Raw genomic sequence first — 21980 nt, 5'->3', positions numbered from 1 at the left:
GACATAGTAAGAAGTAACTCAGATAAGTATAAAAGCATAAAACAAGATTATTGTTGTTAATATAAACTTTTATATGAAACTTAGGTAAGTATAAAAGCATAAAATGAGAATTACTATTATTAATATAAACTTTTATAGGAAGATGGGTTAGTCACCCTGAACTCCAAAGTTCAAATATTTAACTGCTTTTAATTCTAGAAAGTTCCAAACTGAATAGCTGAGTAAATGGGAAAACATAACAAAAAATAATCTATAAAATGATCTAGAAAAATATTACAAATGAAACAAAGAAAAATGAATTCTTTTTTTTTTTTTAAAGATTTTATTTATTTATTTGTCAGAGAGAGAGCAAGCACAGGCAGACAGAGTGGAAGGCAGAGTCAGAGGGAGAAGCAGGCTCCCTGTGGAGCAAGGAGCCCGATGTGGGACTCGATCCCAGGACGCTGGGATCATGACCTGAGCCGAAGGCAGCTGCTTAACCAACTGAGCCACCCAGGTGTCCCAGAAAAATGAATTCTTAACAGTCAAGAGTATGGCCTGACAAGACATCTATTAAAGAAAATGACTCAGATATTTAGCCTGAAAAATGGAATATTAATGGTGGCATAATAAGGCTTTGAGTTTATGAAATATAATTTAAGCTATGTCCATAAATTCTCTGCCACTCCTTTCTAAAGATGGAGATAGTTGCCCCTCCCCTTGATGGAGGCTGATTAGTGATTTACTTCTAAGAGAATAAGGTGGACAGGATGATGTGTGACTTCCAAGACTAGATCATATAGGACATTACAGCTTCCTCCTCACTCTCTCATGGATCAACTGCTTGAGGGGCAATTAGGTGTCAGGTAGACAGAACAATTAAGAAACCCTGTGGAGACGTCCATGTGGCAAGGAACTGATGCCTCTTCCCAGCAGCCAGGAAAAAACACCGAGTCTCCTCCAACCACCCAATGAGTAAGCCAGCCCAGAAGCAGATCATCCAGGCCCAGTCAAGTCTTCAGGCAGAGCCCATGCATACTTCCCCTAAACTTGAAAGGGCCCATATAATTGCCTCATGAATAAGACATGATGGCAATGTAACTGCCCAAATTCCAAAGTCAGATCAGAAAATCCCAAGAAGCTTTTGCTGGTTTCTCTCAGAACATGGACTCTGGGAGCCGTCAGTCACCATGTAAGAACAGTGGTACTCTGCAGCCACCATATGGAAAGACCACAAGGAGAAACCATACAAAGAAGAGATTCAGCCCTGGCTACTGTATCCCCAGCTATTTTAGTGTTCCCAAACCAGGTGCCAGTCACAGATAAAGCAACTTTGAGATGAGCCGATCCATCCCTAGACACTACGTGGGTACAATTTCATAAGAGATCCTGAATTGCCTGGCTGAGCCCAGTCAACCTCCAAGCACTGAGAAAGATAAAAATTAAATGATTTTGTTTTCAAGTCAGGAAATCTTGGGAGTGGTTTATAAAGCAGCAGCAGATTATCAGAATGCCCTACAAGACTCAGATAAGTATCACGAGCATTGGGATCCCCTTCTTAATTACCCTCCTCGCTAGGCAAAATACTAGCATTGCCTTTCTTACAAGCTCTATGAAATCTGTATGCAGAAGCCAAGCACACACCCCATCCCGTGCTGCAACGTAATTATCTGCTTTCTCAGCCCTCAAAGATTCTGAATTCCCAGGGGACAGAAGCTAGGCGCACCAGACCCTTATATCCCAACTACTCAGCACAGTGATACTACCTCGCCTGTCTCTGCTTCCATTTCTTCATCAGTAAAATGTAGCTAACGAGAGGCCGCTATACATCATGAAAGAGCCAATATGTAAAAAGAGCAGAGAGGGGGACTGAAAGGTTGTTAATCACATTAAAAATTCCTACAATTTACCAAAATCACAGATGATCCTGTTTCCATGTCAACAAGGAAAAGGATAAAAATGGAAATCGGTCTTTGTAGGCACATAAAAAATGCTGACAGCATCCCTGAGCTGCTTCCTTAGTTTCTGAGAAATTTCCTTATGAAAGTCTTCCGTGATGATCAGACTGCTTCAAAGTTTACAAGATGCTTTTCTAGCATTCACTTATTCAGGGGTCCTTGGAAACATGAAGGGTGAAGCCAGGAGTATCATTCCTATTTTCCCGAGACAGAAACTGGAGCCAAAGTCACTTTGCAAGTGTATGGGGTAGTCAGGACTGAAGCAGCCTTCTGACCAAATCCAACCTCTCCTCTGCCATCCAAGATGCCTCACGATGGGTGACGGGTTCCAAAGCTGCCAACAGACCCACGGGTAAAGGTGCTGATGCTCTGCTTCCGGACAAGTGACTCAGGAAAATCGACTACAACCACAGACCTTCAGAATGAGTCCTCCATATTAAGATTTTAAGAATTAATTAATATATGTCCCCTACTACACTAAATATAGGTTTCTTTAAAGTTCAGAATATAAGCAGAAATCCTGTTTACTTTTGAGTCTACAATATATGGTTTGGATGAGCCCAACTTCAAACCACAGCTTATAAAATATTTGTATAACAACTCTTTGTTGTTTCTCTCTTTTTTTTTTTAAGTTTTATTTATTTGAGACAGAGAGAGAGAGAAACACAAGCGGGGTGGGCAGAGGGAGAAGCAGACTCCCCACTGAGCAGGAAGCCCAGGGGTTCAATCCCAGGACCCAGAGGTCATGACCTAAGCCGAAGGCAGATGATTAACTAACTGAGCCACCCAGGCGCCCCTGGCCAGCAACTGTTCATGTAGAGATAATTGTAAGTCAAAAATACAAAAGAAAATGATTAAGAGACTCTGCTCGGCAGAAGAGTGCGGTTACAGAAGCATGAAAGGCAGAGTCAGACTTTCTTTGGGAGCCGGGGTCTGCTATTTAACCCTGCCAAGCAAGACTTCTCTGATCCTCAATTCCCCTCATAAGATGAGAAAAATACCATCATCCGTACCTTTTAATAGATGAATAGAATGATTGAATGAATAGATGATCACCTATGTGCAAACCCCACCAAATAGTAAATGCACAAGTTCTTCTAAGAAATTGCACAAACTCAAAAAATATCACTCCAAATCTGGACACTGAAAGTGAGTGGTAGGGCTGACTTGTCTATATTTAAGCTTTTTTTTTTTTTAAAAGATGTTATTTATTTATTTGACAGACAGAGATCACAAGTAGGCAGAGAGGCAGGCAGAGATAGAGGAGGAAGCAGGCTCCCTGCTAAGCAGAGAGCCTGATGAGGGGCTCAATCCGAGGACCCTGAGATCATGACCTCAGCCAAAGGCAGAGGCTTTAACCCAGTGAGACACCCAGGCGCCCCTATATTTAAGCTTTCTGATTACAAATATTAATCCCAACTTATACTCCTGACCTCACAACCACCTCCTAGCACCCTGAATGAGCCTGTCCTCGTTTAAAGGACAGAGGGACCAGCAGCTCGGTATGGGGACACATTCCTCCAACACACTGATCTTTGCAGAAAAGATAAATCCTTGGTCAAGAGTGGCATCCTGACAGCAGCAAGCACATATTCTGGCCTTTGCCCAGGATGATGTCAAGGATGGCATGGAAACCTTCCTCTGCAATTCAGCATGCAAAACTTACCTGCTACCCTCAGCAACTCGGCAAGGCCCAGAAGCTTGGCAGACTGTTTGTAGCATGTGGGGGACTGCTGGAGACACTCCTTGATGAGGCTGATCCGATCAGAGCACAATCGCACTGCAAGAGAAAGACTAAATACTTGTAACCAGGGACATCACTGAAGAATGTCATGACGGTCGCAGTTTAGGCAAGCAAACACGATGTAAACTCTTAGCCTCCAAATCAAAAAGAATTAAGAAAGATACAATTATTTTTAAAACATTAAAGTTATTGTTGCTTCTGAATAAATAATACACAGCTAGGCTAGGCTCTTTTGTCACCAACCTTCTGAAAGAGCAAAGGCATCAGTATCTAGAAGCTAAGAAAACTGTCACCTTTTCAAGTGCCATGTAGGGTCTTAGGGAAAATTATAAGGAACTCAGTGTTTGCTCTGAAAACTTCATATACTTGTTCTTATTACACCAGAGCCCTCATTCAATTTGCCCCCCGACCCCAAAAGCCATTCCATGTTCCAAACATGCATCTTCCACCTCTACTTCATCACCCCCATTTAAAGGGTAAAAATTTTCAAACTGCTCACTGTTCCAATGTACTACCCTTTCCCAAACAGGCCCGATCTTCTCGCTTGAGCCAGATATTAGGAAAACAAAACATGTCCGATCATATCGGTTCACACTACGAGGTAATTAAGGACACTTAAAGGGAGGGGGGGAAAACTTCAGTAAAGATTATTCTACATATGCTAGGAAGGAATGGTTATGTAAGGGGAGCTGTCAACATTTAAGAAGGCTGGCACTACCTAGGTGGCTGGGCCCCCAGAAATACAACAGTAGCAACTCTAAGGATAGCGGCTGATATTACACGAATATGACCTACATCCCAGGCACTGTTGTAGGTAATTTACATGTATTAATCCTACAAGACAGAACTTGACAAGGCAGGTGCTATCATCTTCAGAAAATAAAAGTGTGGAAAGGTCACTGAACAAAATGATGGAACCAGAATTCAACCCACCTCCTTATATGTTTTTTAAGCCTTCATTCCTTTGTCCATTACCAAATCCATGGCTAGCTCCCACACATTCTGTGTTCTCACCAAAATTTCTTAGAGGCAGTAGAGGGCCCAGGTGTTGGGGAGATAAAGGAGAGAGCTGGCAGTTTTTCTTTGGAATGGGCTCATTTAAGTTTTCATTATGATTTAATTTCAAACTTACAAAATGGTTGCCAGATGCTACAAAGAACTCTTTGTCAAGAATAATCAGCTGTTAATAATTTGCTCCAGGTATACATGCACATGTACCACCATACACAGGAGCCCCCCCATACATTTATACAAACACTCATACACATGCACACACACACACAATCTGTTTTTTCTGAACTATTCAAGAATAAGCTGCATATATCCTATCCTTTAACTCCTAAATACTTCAGTGTATACTGGGTTCCTTTACAATGGCTATTTATACATCTGCTAGTACAGTCATCCTTTGTCACCTTTACCATAAAACATAAAGTAGATAAAAACTTCAATTACTTACTTCACCATCACCACAGCCAACGTGTACATCTGAGTCTAACTTCGCTAGATTGTATTATTACTCCCAGTATCCACTGTAATTATTTGTACCCCAAATACCCACCTGACTAATGGTACGCTTGGCTGTGTGATTCCTTGGGCAATGAAATGTGAGTGGAAGCGACATATGCCACCTCTCAGCCAATGTTTCATGAGACTCACCATGGGACCCCACTACTGACCCTCGCCCCTCCCATGAGAATGCCATCTCCCAGGAAATGGGGCAGAAATGCCTGTAAGCAAGAAATCAATTTGCTCTCACGTGTCATTGAGGCTTTTGAGAGACCTGTGATAGCACAGTCTAGCAAAAATTAACTGATACCATACACTTCAAACTTTTCCGTAACTTTTCTCAATCAAAAAATTGGGTTTTTACTTTTCCTTCAACATCCGCTACTGTTTGGGGTCTTCTCCTTATATGTATTTTAAGGAAATGTGTATTACTACTTCAATATTCTAGATTCAATTACTATAATAAAGGTACTTTCTACATGTTTCTAATTTTATTTCAAAACAACACCCACCACAGATCTCACTCCACATATGTAAAAAAAATCTAAGGTTTTCATAGATGCTTTTACAGCTGTACTTGATGAGCTGGTACTCTTAGAGAAACTATAGTTTTAATAAATCTGGTAAGTGGATTTCCTTACTGTCACCATTCTTTTTCTAGCTCCATAAAATCAAAGTAGAAAACTAAAGCCATACATAGCAGCGGATCCTCATTTTCTCTGAAGTTCCAAGTTTTTTTTGTCTGATTCTTGCATAACTACTAATATTTCAAATACATCAAGTAAATTTGGAGAGTGGGATTCTAAGAGAATGCAGTTGTCATTTTCAATGGTCATTTTACTTTATTTATTTATTTACTATTTTTTGAGCCTCTGGACAATCACTATACTAATTCTCTCTTACTGCTTATCATAGGACATGCTAAATTATATTTCAAAATGTAATTTCTCAGTTAGGTAAATTCAAGCCTTAGATATTATTATATTTCTATGAAGGAAAGAGTCTTCTTCGACACCTAACATTCCTTTTCAAGTGGAATTAATAATAGGAATAAACATGTATGCATGTATGAAGGTCTCTCATTTTCCTGCGGTTGTCATAAGTATATATCCAGTGTTTAAAAAAAAAAAACTATAATGCACACAGACACATGCACACACATAAACGCATAAAGGAAAATCTGTGTAGCAGATGAGCTACACACCTGCACTCTCATCAACACCTTCTACGAGACACAGACAGTGAACCATGCCCAGTAAACCACAGACACAAAATACCAAATTCGGTCACTAGTGAATGGCATCAAAGGGACATAGCAACCTGGGCAGTTCTGTGTGCCACTGCTGAAGTACAAATCTGAACTGTGCAGGTGCAGGTGACACTACCCAGAAGTCACTTAGCTGATGAGTGAGAACACCTGAGTTTCCTTCTTGAATCTTAGTTTCACAACCACTTCGTCAGTAGAGAATGGTCTACTATTTACAAACACAGGTTTGAATTCTAGCTCCACGTCTGTGTGATCCTAAGCAAGCTATTTAACCCCCTGAACTTTGATTTCATCATCTGGAAGTTGAAAACAATAATAGCCACTACTTCATAAGGTATTTTTGAAAATTAATAAAAACCTACAAATAGGGACGCCTGGGTGGCTCAGTGGGTTAAGCCACTGCCTTCGGCTCAGGTCATGATCCCAGGGTCCTGGGATCGAGTCCCTTATTGGGCTCCTTGTCCAGCAGGGAGCCTGCTTCTCTCTCTGCCTCTGCCTGCTACTCTGCCTGCTTGTGCTCTCTGACACATAAATAAAATCTTAAAAAAAAAAAAACCTATAAATATATTTAGAACACAAAAATCACTCGATCAATGTTAGTTATTGCTATTACTACTGCTACTGACCTAGTCACAGAAATGCTTATGAAGTATGGAATCCTCTCATGCAAAAATGCTCAGTGTTTCAGATACAACTTTCAGGTCCAGCTAGAGAATCTTTTATGATTACCTCCATCTGAGGAAGGTGAAGCTCAAAAACATGACGATGGCTACAGGTCACACAGCTCAAAGTGGCTGAATCAGAATTCAAACTTGTACATGACACTAGTGTGACTCTGTCTTGCCTTCAGGGTCAGTCCTTCCAAGTCAAGAATGTACCTTATTCCCTTCATCATTTCGATTTCTGGAATAGGGGAAGAAGCTAATTCAAAATGGAAGGAAAGCAAATGGAAAGAGGAGAACAGAGGAAGAATGAGAAAGCAGGTAAGAGACTCTAATTCTACCACCAGTTAGAAATGCGGACCTCCATGAGAAGCAACAAAAATGACAGTTGATGACTAGAGCTCTTACGAAGTCCCAGGCACTGTGCACACATGGCCTTAGCCCTTCTGAGAAATTCTAGAAGGTGCTTCTTAGTATCCCCATTTTGTAAATGAGGAAACTTACACAGAAAGCAAGGTCAGATACCTGTCCAGTTACGCAGCACTAAGTGGCTCCAGGCTGGCTTTACCCACAATGCTTGGCGACTAAAAAACGATTTACCCTACTACAGAAAAAGCATGACGGACAACTGAAACATCTCAAATCTGCTCATGTGAACAGTAAGAATAATTTACACAAAACATAACATCCAAATTATGGGGGAAAACACACACATGTGCACACACACAAATACTTTGTAGGAGACTCAAACGTAAGGACCCATTTTTACATATTTCTTTCCCTGTTTTCTATTAACTCCTTAATTATAATATAGCTAGTACAACTAGCCCTCCCTTGGTGACTACTAGCAACTCCTGGAGTGTAAGCAAAGGCGGCCTTAAAACAAAGCAAAGTGACAAAATGAACAACATGTGCTACAAAAATACCCGGACCATGAATGTTCAAGTATCAAGTTACTTTGTCCAGTATTCCCGAGAAGTACAAAAGCAGCTTACACCTAAAGTGTATCTGCAACATAAACACAAACAGGATACAAAGGCAATATCCCATCTTCCATCTAGAAGGTCTTCTGACATTCATTTTAAATAGGAAATCAATAGATCAAGCTGGAAAGCTGTCAAGACATGAGAGCAAATGTCTTTCTTAACACACACTTCAGTCAGGAAATTTCTCAGAAGTAAGCACATGGTAGCAGGTTGGTTGCAGATTTTCAAACCCATCAGATGATGTACGAATAATGCCAGCAAAAATACTGCTAACTGGGCACCACAGAAAATTAAAATTTTATTTATTATTTCAAGTCAATTGAACTAAATCTTTAGCATTTGGGGGACTGCAAGAAAAGGTTTTTTGGTATTACATTAGTCCACCTGGAATAAATAAGTAGCTAAATACACACATATACACAGAGTCAAAGCTATAAGGACTTGGCCTTAGAAGAGATCTAAGAAGGGCAAGCTTCATAGTGTTCTGGACTCCCCCACCACTGAATTCTTGATTGAATATGTGTTTCAGGGGAGATAGTTCATGATGTAACACATTTGAGAACAAAATGAAAATATTTTTAGTAACTGATTTATTTCCACAATTTTAAAAGCTTTGGGCTCAAAAGTTACAGGAACGATACTACAAAATAGAATTTTCCAGTAATTTAACAATCTCCATACTTACTTAAGATGCTACAGGATATGTATAATCATGTGGAAATTATTTCTAATGCTATTCAAGGTAACAGAAATACTACCTCGTTCAAGTCTAATAAATTCACCTGACAAGCAGAGCTTTAATTTTTAGTAGAACTATAATGGAAACCCACAAGAAAACGTGAGAATGTGTCTAATGACTTATATCTCCTAAGATCCATCTGACTCAAAACCCTCAAAACACATGACAAAGACACCGAGAACCTGTAACAGGACCCTGTTGTCCAAAATTACCAGGAGTTTAAAAAAAAGAAGAAGAAGAAGAAGAGAAGGAGGGGGCGGCAGAGGAGGAGGAAGAGGAAGAAGAGGAGAGACAATTCTCATGAAAATTTATCAAAAACCAGAAACAGAAAAAAAAAAATTAAAAAAAAAAAAAAAACAGAAACAGAAAGAACTTCGCTACACCTCCCCCACTCCCAAGCCCAAACATTTCCAGGGTTAAGAGTGAAGAAAAGAGATTACATGGAAGGCACCAAGCATACTGCTGATAACCATGCTACCCGCTTCACTTAGGGCACTGAGGTCCAGAGTTCAAGGCAATAGGAAGTCTACTACCCACTTGTCGGGTAAGGTTCAGGACACTGGGAGACACACACTGTCCTCATAGCACAAAGGAGATAATGACACACGACTGCATATCAGCATGCTTGTTTGGGTGGTACTACACAGACGTGTGCACTTAGGTAGAAGAATTTGAGCAACGTTAAGATATCTAAACAAGAACTTTCTATCATTCCTTTGAATAAAATCGTATCAACACAATTAAAGAATATTCCGTAGTAAGCATAAAAAATCATCTATGATCATGTGTAGCTACTTCCAAATCTATGCAACTGAAACAAAATACAGAAATAAACTGTACATCAAAACTGATGGAGATCCGAAACTCTAATCCACAATACCCATTTGGTTTTATCCAAAAAAATTGACTGGCATTATTTTTTTTAATGATATAACTGAGAACTTACAAAATAAATTTATGATAAAATGTTGGATATATTTCTTCTTTGAGTTTCCACTTAAGGTTTCCTTTGAAAAATGGGGCAGAGGGTCAGATCTATTGCTAATGGATTAAATGACCAAAAGTACTCCTTAATTCAAACAACTACAAAAGAACTATGCTAGTGAGTCAACGCAAAGTAAGTTAATACTAAGTTAATAATGCAACATTAAATAGAAAACTCACCTTGCAAAGGCAGGATTTTTACCCCAAACTCTTCAAGACACCCAAGGGCTTGGATAAGATCTAGCTCCTCCTGAATGGCTGCTGGTCTATCAGTTATCAGCTGTAAGCAGCACCTAAGGGAAATAAGATCAGCTTTAACCAAAAAAAAAAAAAAAAAAAAAAGTAAGAGATGCTTGGCTAAGATGCCTTTCTGTATTCAACAACATGAGATCCAACACATATTTATCAAAAACCTCCTACATTCCAGGTATCCTGCTTGACACTTTCTGTTATCTTACTTAATCCTCATAGCAAGCCTGTGTGATGGGCAAATAGCATCACCCGCTTCCTAAGGAAGCCAAAACCAAAGCTCAGAGAGGCGAAGTGATCTGTGCAGGGTTGTACCGAGGGCAGGGAACGGTATCACATTACAAAGCAAAATACATTAACTGCCTTCAACGCTCCTTTTCCTGCGGACTCCGAAGGTAATAATCATACAGGAAGGATTTAAAAAGGGAGACAGAACTCAGGTAATTTCCAGTTATTCTTCTACGAAAAACAAACATCTTGTTTGGTGACAACTTCAACTCCGTTAAAAGAATAAGCTGAGACACTGCACAAAGGATATTTTTCTGATCACAGGAAGAGTCCGTTTATAATGCAGTGCTGAGATGAATACAGGAAAGAGGGCTTTGCTAAACCAAGAATCTGTGACACCTGTGGGGTATTTTAAGCACGTTTTTTAAAAATCCAGACAACGTGCACTTAAGAAATCTTTTCATTAACAAATAAACTTACTTTCTGAAAGGTGCCTGTGGCGAACGCTGGGACACAGGACTAGAAAGAGGCAGAGATCGGGCCAGGAAAGGCTAATGGTGCTAAAGTCTTGAATTGTCTTGAAGATCCCTGGGCCCCGGGATGCATCTGTGGGACCGAGCGATGGATGGAGGCCTACCTTGCTTTGCAAAATTGTAAAACTGAGCCAAGATGAGCACTAACGCATACTTCTGATTCAAATGGAACAAGGGACGAGTCTACGTGCAGCAGCTACGGAAAAACTACCGCGCTACCTTCAAACCCACAAGTTCCCAGTTCTGGCAATTTCTACCACAGATAGGCTCACACACGCCCACATGCCCACCCATAATTAGGGATGCTCACTACCAGTGTTTTTACAATACAACAGGATGAATTTTTATCATGAATGAAATAAATTGTAAAAAAGTCGAACAAAGGGATATTCTACAACCATCAAAAAGAATAGATCAATCTGACATGTCCTCTTGAAAAAAACCATCAGTATAGATTGTAAGTGAAAATAAGGAGATCCAGAAAGGTACTTACAGGTCGTAAGCACTCATTTGTGATTTTTTTTTTTTTAAGATTTTATTTATTTATTTGACAGAGAGAAATCACAAGTAGTCGGAGAGACAGGCAGAGAGAGAGAGGGAAGCAGGCTCCCTGCTGAGCAGAGAGCCCGATGCGGGACTCGATCCCAGGACCCTGAGATCATGACCTGAGCCAAAGGCAGAGGCTTAACCCACTGAGCCACCCAGGCGCCCCAGCACTCATTTGTGATTTAAGAAAGAGGAAGGTAACATTGAAGAAAGTATTCTGGAAGGATATATAGGAAAATGATTTAAAAAGATAGCTGAGGGGTAAAGTTAGGGGAATGGGACCGAGAAGAATTATTGTAAACACATAACCTTTTTTGTATTGCTGAATATTTTTATCCTATGGATGTATTATTTCCTCAATTTAAAAAATTAGTTCATAATAATTTAATCAGTAAGAATATATTGGTATTAAACATAACTGTGAACATTTAAATATATCTAGCTCACAGATCATCATCAGTCTGGTGTCACCTTATATACACATACAACATGTTTTCCAAATTAAGATGTGCCCTTGTGGGAGAAAAAGGGAAATACTGGAAGTGTAGATTTGAAAATGATCTGTGAGAACATCGGCCAAAAAGATTTAGGTCAAACACAACTCCCAGTTTCAAAGGCTATTCTATTTGATATTTTCATCATCTGAAATAGAAATATAATCCCTTAGGAGAGAAGAAAAAAAATTTACTATTTTTAACAACTCTGTCAAGTTCAATAACATGGTTTGAGAAAACATGGTTCTCTCTGTGCTAAGATATCACTGGGGAAAAAAGTCTCCTTTAAGCTTTTAGCTGCTAGTCATTTGATAGAAAAAAAATAAATCTAAGTAGCCAACACAATCACTACATCAAAATAAATTCCAAATGGGCTTAAAATTTCAAGGTGAAAATGTAACTATCAAAGTAGTAAAAAAAAATGAAAAATTATTATAATGGTCTTGGAAATTAAAGGTCTCTCAAAAGATAACACACAAGACAAAAACTATTAAAGAAAACATAAAAATCTTTAAAGATTTTGAATAACAATTTGAAAGATAAATCATATATACAAAAACTTGACAACATGGTTAAAACAAGTGAGAGAGGAAAAGGACAAATGTCCTCGTAAGAATCAATAGTAAAAAGGGGTGCCAGGGTGACTCGGTCAGTTGAGCGTCCAACTCTTAGTTTCAGCTCAGGTCACAGTCTCAGGGTCATGGGATCAAGCCCCACATTGGGCTCTGTGCTCAGGAGGGAGTCTGCCTGAGGATTCGCTCTCTCTCTCTCTCCCTTTGCCCATCCCCCCCCCCCGCACAGGCTCGCACACTCTCTCAAATAATAAATCTTAAAAAAAAAAAAAAGAATCAATAATAAAAATATTGACACTAAATTTCCAGTACAACAGGCCAAGTGAGAAACTGAATCCACAGTCCAGAAATTTCCACCAGGAAGGGACTTCAGAGCTTTATCATCCAATTAGGTCCTTCAACCTTAAACAGAGCACAAGTCATGTAAAGCAGACAGCCACTGCCTCGATGTGCTACAAATTCCTAGAACTTGAATTTGCAGGCTAGCGCGTGAATCCTTTCTAACAGAAGCAATGTACAATCTCACCGATAATGGGCAAGAAAGACTGGGAAGGCATGCTGGAGAAAAGCGGTCAGGAGAAAGTTGATGAATATTCATAAGGTAATTCTCTTTCTGTATGCAAGCAATAAATAACTGTGCCCCATACAGTATAGTCAATCTGTACTTGTGGCAATGTGTTTTGTAAAGGAAAGAATAAAATCCAACAATGGAGTTTGTGTATTCTGACTTGTCCCCTCCCTCCCATGGAAGAATACAGAATTACTCCACCTGGCCAGATCCATGCAGCTATCCGTGAGGCTGGTAGAAGAATTAAAGTACTCTCTGCTGGCAGCCAAGACCAAGTCAATACTCCTTTCATAACCGACCCTGTACTGGGTTTTCCCTTTATGGGCTACACTAGCAGGTGGATTTATGGAACAGGCGCTGCAGTGCATCATCTGCCCAGCTAGGTGGATATTTTCAAGGCGACTGGAACACAAAAGGCTTTCTGTAAATATCTGGGGGAAAGAAGAAACTTTAATTAGTTAAAGAGGGCAGATTCAGTTCTCAATGAAATGAAGATTCTGACATCCAATGAAATCAATTAAAAATACAACCATCCTAAAAGCAGCAGTAGCATGACACTGTGAATGCACTAAATGACAATGAAGCATATGCTAAGTGGTTAATTTTATGTTATGTGAATTTCACCTCAGTAAAACAAAATCGTCTTTTAGAAAGAAGAAATAACTTAATGGAACAAACCAACTGGAAGCCTAACACAGTTGATCCTTGAAAGCATGGGCCTTAGGGTGCTGAACTCCCATGCAGTCAGAAATCCCCCTATAACTTTGGACTCTCCCAAAACGTAGCTACTAATAGCCCACTGTTGACCAGGAACCTCACTGATAATATGGACAGCCAATTCACACATTATTTTGTATTTTGTATCTGCTATATTCTGTAGCAGAATTATTTTGTATTTTGTATCTACTATATTCTGCTTATTCTTACAATAAGGTAAGCTGGAGAAAATATTAAAATCATAAAGAAGAGAAAATACATATAATACTGTACTCATTTAATACTCTACTCATCAAAAAAACAAACACCCATGTTGTTCAAGGATCAATTGTATCTTGATGTATCATAAGGAATGTTTAAGTAAAATATCTGGAATTCATACTCATTAAAAACAGGATTCCTTTCTATGCAGTCATCAAAAGAAATGAAATCTTGCCATTTGCGATGACATGGATGGAACTAGAGGGTATTGTGCTGAGCGAAATAAGTCAATCAGAAAAAAACAATTATCATATGATCTCCCTGATATGAGGAAGTTGAGAGGCAACATCGGGGATTTGAGGGGTAGGAAAGGAATAAATGAAACAAGATGGGATCAGGAGGGAGACAAACCTTAAAAGACTCTTAATCTCACAAAACAAACTGAGGGTTGCTGGGGGAAAGGGGATCGGGAGAGGGTGGTTGGGTTACCGACATTGGGGAAGGTATGTGCTATGGTGAGTGCTGTGAAGTGTGTAAACCTGGCGATTCACAGACCTGTACCCCTGGGGCTAAAAATATATTACATGTTAATAAAAAATAAAAAATGATTTAAAAAAACAGGATTCCTTAGACATACGGTCCCATATTCAATAGGGCCCACTCCACTTAAACTATAACATTTTAATTTTTTAAAGAAAATCTTTGAATACGATAATTTATAACTGCTTATAGTATCTGAATTTAGTCTTACAAACTAAACTGTCATGCTATAAATACAACATTGACTTTTTTCCAATCTGCAGACCAAAAACTATTTAAGGTATTTGTGCAAGTATCATTGTATTCTACTAGGCAACTAATAGCATCAATTAACATAGAATTTATTGTGTAACTGAGAATATTTACTCATTACCTAGTCCAGAAAAGTCTTAAACAAAGAGATCTACACTAATAATGTCAATATATAATTAGTATAGGAATTTCTCCAAGAATGTTCACCCCATCATCTGCTGGATGAGGATAGCACAGAAATAGAAGCAAGAGATGAAAAGCAGATTTCATGGAGAATCAAGAATCTTCTTATGATTAAGACTACCCAATTTTCATAGGATCCCCTTATTTTCACGTATTTCTAGGCGTCTAGGGAAGGTAGTATTTTTAGACAGGACTTTATTAAAATGACTATGATAAGGATAAAATTACTAACATCTATAAGGAATCTGATACAAAATACCTATTGTGACAGAAAGCAAATTACTAATGAGCAACCCTAATCATTTATATCTAACAGGTGAAAATGGCTTACTCCAAGTGACCCAAATGACTTAGATATGATAATTTATTCCTTTGGTTCATTCAAGTAAGCCATAAAGAGTTAATGTCTAAGATTGAGAAATGCAATTCACACACTCTAAAATTTAAGTTTTTGCTAAAATGAACAATATACATTTCTGCTCTACATGCTGTAATGGAACCTTTAACTTTCTCAAAATTGTGCCATTGAGCTTTCAAATTATTTTCCAAGAAAGCAACCTCTAATATAATAGCCGAAAGTCAGTGAAACAACATAGCATAATTTAAAAGCTACTAAAATAATATTTAAAATGTAATATTTAAAATGTAAGTTTAAAAAAATGTAATTTGCCAAGTCCATATTACCTTCCTCTATAACCATTTCAAGCTGTTATAATGCGCTTTCAAATGTTCTCTCAGAGGAGAGAGGCTAACCACCAGAAATCATTAAAATATTAAAGCTAATAAAAAGGTGTTAAAATATAACAAAATGTAACAAAAACAGGGGCGCCTGAGTGGCTCAGTCAGCTGAGTGTCTGCCTTGGGCTCAGGTCATGATCCCTAAGTCCTGGGATGGAGCCCCATATTGGGCTCCCTGCTCAGCAGGGAGTCTGCTTCTCCCTCCACCTGGGGCTCTCAGTGCTTGTGCTCTCTCATTCTATCTCAAATAAATAAATAAAATATTAAAAAAATACATAACAAAAAGAATAAGTCAAGTTGTTATGAGCCAGTTCAAGTGTAATATATTTATTGCCAATTTCCAATTAGAAACAGAAACAGGAAAATAGCAAAACAATACCGTTCCAACTTAAAAACACTACTGCAGACGTATAAATGATGGTTAGGCTTTGGAGCCCATGTGAATACAGATTTTCTCCTGGAATTGGAATTCAAGTTTCACTTTAGACACAAAAGGGGAAGCTACTGGCAGTTTTACGTACATGGTCTGAAAATATAATCATCAATGTAAACTTCACACTCCTTCAAGAATTTAAAAACCTGACGTTCGAATATAAAACCGTTTCTCAACAGTCTATATTAGCACTCTTTTGTTAAAATCACCATGAATAAAAATACCAACCAATTTCACAAAATAGAGACCTATTTGTATAACTCATTTTATCAAGGGGTCACACTTTATGATGTCAGAGCAGAGCAACACAAGGAAAGATCCTAAATGATTTCATGTTTGGCTTATTGAGAAAAACTCAAAAACCTGCTTTTAAATAATATCACATTCAATGGGTTAGTTGGATCATTTTTCCACATTTTCTATAAGAACTAGGAGTAATTTGGTGGTAAGATACATACCCTCCAAAAACATTAATTAAAGCCCCCTGGGTTACACTCCTACGTCAATCAGCAGCCATTTCTTAAGTAGCCTTTGTGTTCCAGACAGGACAATAGACCCTGGGGGAACAGGCTGAACATGAATATGATAATGCCTACCTAGGGGCTCCTGACCAAAGGGAAAAACCACACGGAAACCAGTTACTGCATTTGAAAGAAAGACTGTAATAGAGACACGGTTACATGAAAGGACAGAGGCAGGCATCCCGGAGGGCATAATTAGTGAAGTGAGTCCTGAAAATTACCAACAATTTTCAGATAAAGGAAAGGGGAGTAGATCCAGGCTCAGGGAACAAGGCAGGTGGAGTCACTGGACATGAAGCCGGAGTCAGGGCAGGTCTGGGGGGCGCAGTGGAGCAGGGGGAAACATGGCATCCCCTGTCCGTGCAGAGTGGCACGCGTAGAGAGCGGCGCAGGGGGGAGCGGGCACAGAAGCACGTCTGCCACGGCCTTCTATGCCACGCTAGGAAGTACGGCTACTCTCTGATGCAGACATGGAATAAGAAGGGGAGTGTCATAAAAAGGTGTTTTAGAAGAATGCCCTGAATCAGTGTAGATTAGAAATATGGAAGCGGGGAGACAAGGGAGGAGGAACTGCAAGTTGGCAGAGATAGGACAGATTGGAAAGGCTTTTCCCAGCTACATCAAACAGGCATTAGTGACCACCAAGACCACGGAAGTGAGAGGAGCCCAGGAGTCCATTTCCAGCTGAGGATTAACTCGCTGGATAACCGCTGGTGCAATGATCGAAGACGGAGGAACGGGAGGTAAGATACGTGAGTGCTCAACCGAGAAAGCACTGCTGGATTCACGGCTATGACTCAATGGTATTACTCAAGAGTGAGGGTCATGGTCACCACCTCTGTGTCCAGGAAACACACTGTAACAGTCAAACTTCCCAAACTAAAAACGAGGAACTTACCTCATAGCAAGCATCAGAATCCAGGCAGGTGTAAACATTCTGCTGCATAGTTAGCATGTCTTGCAGCAACGTTCTCCAATGAGACTCACTGACAGGAGGTTGCCTGGTTGGGGGCAGGAGGAGGGGGAGGGAGAAAAAAAAGGATTTCATGAAATCTCTCTTCAATTGGCCAAAGGTTAAAAAAAAAATTGGTATCACCATTCTATATGGTAAAACAGCTCCCAAATGACCAATAGGAATAATCTCATTTGAATTTCTAGGGAAAAACATCAATCAGAAGGAAAAGTTGAACGGCCCTGTGTCAACGCTAGAGACGCTGCCCAAGCCACCTTGGTCTTCGGCTGCCTAGACACAGAACTAGACTGGCATTAAGTGATAATAGCAAAGATAAACAAGCTGTGAGTTTCCAAGACAAAATAAAGCACAGAAAGGTAGGGCAGCTGAGATCTAGCAGAAAAAGCACAGGGACACAGGAGAATTGGTTTCAATTCCATCTCTCAGACTGCAACCCCCACGGGGGATCTCCTTAACTTCAACTATATGTACAGACCTGGAAGGCGACCAGAGGCCACCCCTGGCATCAGTCAAGAGGCTGGGGACCCCAGTTCATCGGCAGCGCAGCACTAGTGGCTGTCTCAGTGGGAGCCCTTGCAAGGGTCCACAGAGTGATGGACCAAGCTAATGCACATCCCAGGGGACAGCCCTGGTGCCAGGAGAGAATCTTATAATATAGTGCCAAGAGCTGCCCCATCTAACTCAGGCAGGAGTTTCATGGCCCCCAAGAACCTATCTTTTGTAATAATTCCACAGGCACAGTTCTTAGAATCTCCTGAAGGACAAGCCAGTGACCACACTTAGGAAAGCCCAAAGCACAAAGCCCCTATCGGGTTTTCCAGTCCATTTCCAGTTCCTTGAGGTCAGAAGCAATTTACCAACCAAGAATCAGGTTTATACAACCAATGAGGCACACACGGTCTTGTTGATCAGAGCGCATTTTACGTGGATACCCAGGCTTACAGAGTTAGAGAATTCATGGTTCAGGTTCTCCTGCAGCAAGGAAAGGGTTTGTTAACAAATTCACAGACACATGGTAGCTGCATGATCGTGAACTCTTAGGGTTCCTGACTTCTGGTTTCCTCACTTAAAGCCCATCTTGGAGAGTGATAAGAAATGGAGGAGATTAATTCTGATAGAGCACAGGCATTGAAGCAAGACATTCCTAAGTATAAAGACAAGCTCCATTACCTATACAGTTCTGAATATGTCTCTTAATTTCTATGAGCTAGGTTCCCTTTTTGTACCGTGTAAAGATTAACTAAAACTAGAATGTATGAAAAGATACTCCCCCCGTTTCTTCTGGTATAAAATAGTATTCAATAAATGTTAATGAATGAATCTGAAAGTTACAAACACATTTCTGTGGTTTCTATAGTTACATACATGATTACTAATATTGTTTAGCAGGAGGGAGAAAGTGTTGTAATTCTCTCTGCTTCCCCCAAAAGCTCACCTTTGTTGAATATATATGAGTTTGGAACCATTATTTATATTGACTTGCTAACCTTGATGTTCTGCATAATCCTGAATATCACTGTTTGAAAGGGAGGATTTTATTTTGTTTTGTGCTTGTCAAATACCATTTGGATGTTTCTTTCCCAAGTCTCTTCCCCTTTTTTATGCATTAAAAACAGGGCAAACAGACTATATGCATATAATAGTGTTGCTATGGGGAAAGCATGTATTTGAGATCATTCCTATGAAATTTCTGGTCTTCATGAAATTTTTCACCAAAAATTTTTAATAAGCATATGCTTCACTTGCTTATAGTATTTTATATTTATTTCACAAAATGAGTAATTACTTCTATCGCCTATGCAAAAAGCACAAGAGAATACTTTTTTTTTTTTTTTATCTCAGCATACAAATGGAAAAAACAAACTGACATATTTTCATGTCTCCCAGGACAATCCCTGAAGTGTGTCCATTAGTTAGACCTTGATACATGAACTCTTTGGGGAACTTCAAAGAACTGGAGAGCTCCTTCAGATCTGGCTTGCAGGTAAGTAAGTTGCAAAACGTTTGATGCAGAGAGTGTCCATCTTGCACCAGCTGGATAAAATCGAACCTAGGCATTGTCTAGCTGAATTCAAATTCTCATATCCCAGCTGTTCTTCTGGAAGCCATCAACACTGGGACAGATGGTATTAATGTTTTCTCACACATGGCTAGCCGTAAGTACAGGTTCTAATTAAAATAAATTATAAGACATTATTTACAATGGCCTTTTCAGAATACATTCAGTAAACAGGAACCAAGAGTAGAACCTGAAGGCACTATACCAGAGAGTTGCAAATTAACAGAAAGATCCCTAAGTATAAATATGATGTATTAGTTACAGCCTTGGAACTGAGGGATATTTTCCAGGGAGAAACAGTGTTGCACTCAAGATGGTAAAACTTGATTTGCACAGATTCAGTGAAATCTGCTACCATTTAGAATATGCCTAAGAATATTCCCATAGATGTTGAAGGCCAAGCCATGATGGCATATATGAAATAATTAAGATTTACTTCAAATTAACTAGTTTGAAAAAAGAGGCCATATTCTCTTACATATTAGAGTAGAAGAGCATGAGTAGAGATTAACTTCAAAGCTTTCAGAAGTGCTTGAGGAACTCAAGGAAAACACAAGAAGTGTTCTAGCTATAACAGCAAGGCTTTCTTGAAGAGTGGGTACTAGAGTAGAGTCAGCATGATCAGAAATACTGACCATTTGTTTCTAGCTGTAAAAAAAAAATCTTAAGACTTGAGTTGCCAAAACCTTTTAAATTGTTCATTTAATAATTTTTGAGAGAGGGCCATTGATATAGATGGTCCCATATTAGATGTACAGGAACTCTATCACTTGCCCTAGAGAAGCTTATCATCTCCAAAGGAACATAAGGCACATACATCAATAACTATAGTTCACTGTTAAAAAAGACAGATAGGGAGACAGACAGATACAAAATGCCAGGGGGGGTTCTCAGGAAGGAGAGTTCCCTGAGCAAGCCACTACTGGCTGCATTCCGTAAGCAGTTTACTACTGTTGGGTGAGCCTGGGATTTCTGGAGCCATCTAGGTGGTGCAAGTGTAGCTCTCGTAGGGCTTGGGTAGAAGTAGAGCAGTCTCTACTTGCATGGGACATGATACTGTATACAGAAAATTCCACGGAATAGCCAAAAAAAAACAAAAACAAAAACAAAAAAACCCTACTGGAACTAATACAGATGCCCCACAAGGTTGGAAGACACAAGCTTACTATATCAAAATCAAAAATATATATGTCAACATTTCTACACACTAGGAGTGAACAATCCAAAAATGAAATTAAGAAAATTCTATTTACAATTTTAAAAATTAGAAATATTTTATAGTACACAAATGTCCACAGCTTTAGCTGTAAAAACCAAAACTCAAAACAACCCAAGAAGTCCATAAACAGGGGCACCTGGGTGGCTCAGTGGGTTAAAGCCTCTGCCTTCCGCTCAGGTCATGATACCAGGGTTATGGGATCAAGCCCCACATAAAAAGGTGAACAGTTCAACAAAGTGTGATAAATCCATAAAATGGAATACTACTCGATAAATAAAATGGAATTATTATTATTGATCCGTGATACAACAAGGATGAATGACAAAATGAGTACACAGAGAAGCCAAACGGAAGTGTGTACTAGATTCCATTTACATGAAGTTACAGAAAATACAAATATAAAGGAATAGACTACATATCAGTAGTAGTCTAGAGAGGGGAGAAGGAGGTGATCAGGAGAAGCAAAAGGAAGGGGAATATAAAAGGGCAAGAAGAAGCTTCTAAGGGTGACATAGTTATTACCTCAATTGTAAGATGGTTTCACAAGTATCTACATGTATTGAAACTTATCAAATTCTACACTTAATACATGGAATTTAGTGTTGGTCAATTATAAATCAATAAAGTAACTAAAAAAAAAAAAAAAGAAGAAGAAGAACAGTACTTATTTTTAATCATATACAAGTGTCAATTAATTTTGTTCATTACTTACTTCCGACCAGTGTGCCTGGTCAGCCTAACCATCAACTTGCGTGCCTCTTCTGAGCTAGACTGAGTGTTCTTAACAAATGAAACTGGTCTCTCGAGTCCATGTTTCTCCAAGAGCTCCGACACACTAAAAGTGAGAGAGGAATTTTTTAGTCTTGCTATCAAACAAAAAAAGTCTGAGAGTCTTGAACATACAACCAGCACGTAGGTGTTTAGTACTAAAAACAAAAAGTAGCATATAGAATGACCCAATTTCACATACTGCATTAATTTTCAGAAAAAAAAAAAAAAGCTAACAATCATATATCAAATCTTATTTCCTGTACTTTTACTACAATGTACTTGGAATTAGTAGTCAATTTTTTTAAAAAATATGACATATCTTTATCTAAAATTTTTTTTATTTTCCTCTACTCTA

General features: G+C 39.1%; 1 protein-coding gene across 1 annotated transcript in view; it reads right to left on the bottom strand.

The window, feature by feature from the left end:
- Positions 1-21980, bottom strand: part of NBAS (NBAS subunit of NRZ tethering complex) — a 317470-nt gene that overhangs the window by 149072 nt on the left and 146418 nt on the right. The window contains exons 28-32 of the mRNA XM_059132606.1: positions 21567-21689; positions 17502-17604; positions 13220-13449; positions 10009-10121; positions 3604-3717 (exon numbers count right to left, since the gene is read on the bottom strand). Of these exons, the coding sequence (XP_058988589.1) occupies positions 3604-3717; positions 10009-10121; positions 13220-13449; positions 17502-17604; positions 21567-21689 (683 nt within the window). The remainder of the gene's footprint in view (positions 1-3603; positions 3718-10008; positions 10122-13219; positions 13450-17501; positions 17605-21566; positions 21690-21980) is intronic.

The sequence above is a fragment of the Mustela lutreola genome, chromosome 9, assembly GCF_030435805.1.
Source record: "Mustela lutreola isolate mMusLut2 chromosome 9, mMusLut2.pri, whole genome shotgun sequence".
Classification (NCBI taxonomy): Eukaryota; Metazoa; Chordata; class Mammalia; order Carnivora; family Mustelidae; genus Mustela; species Mustela lutreola.
Note: the sequence above shows the minus strand (reverse complement) of the source record. Positions and strands in the feature narration are given on the sequence as shown.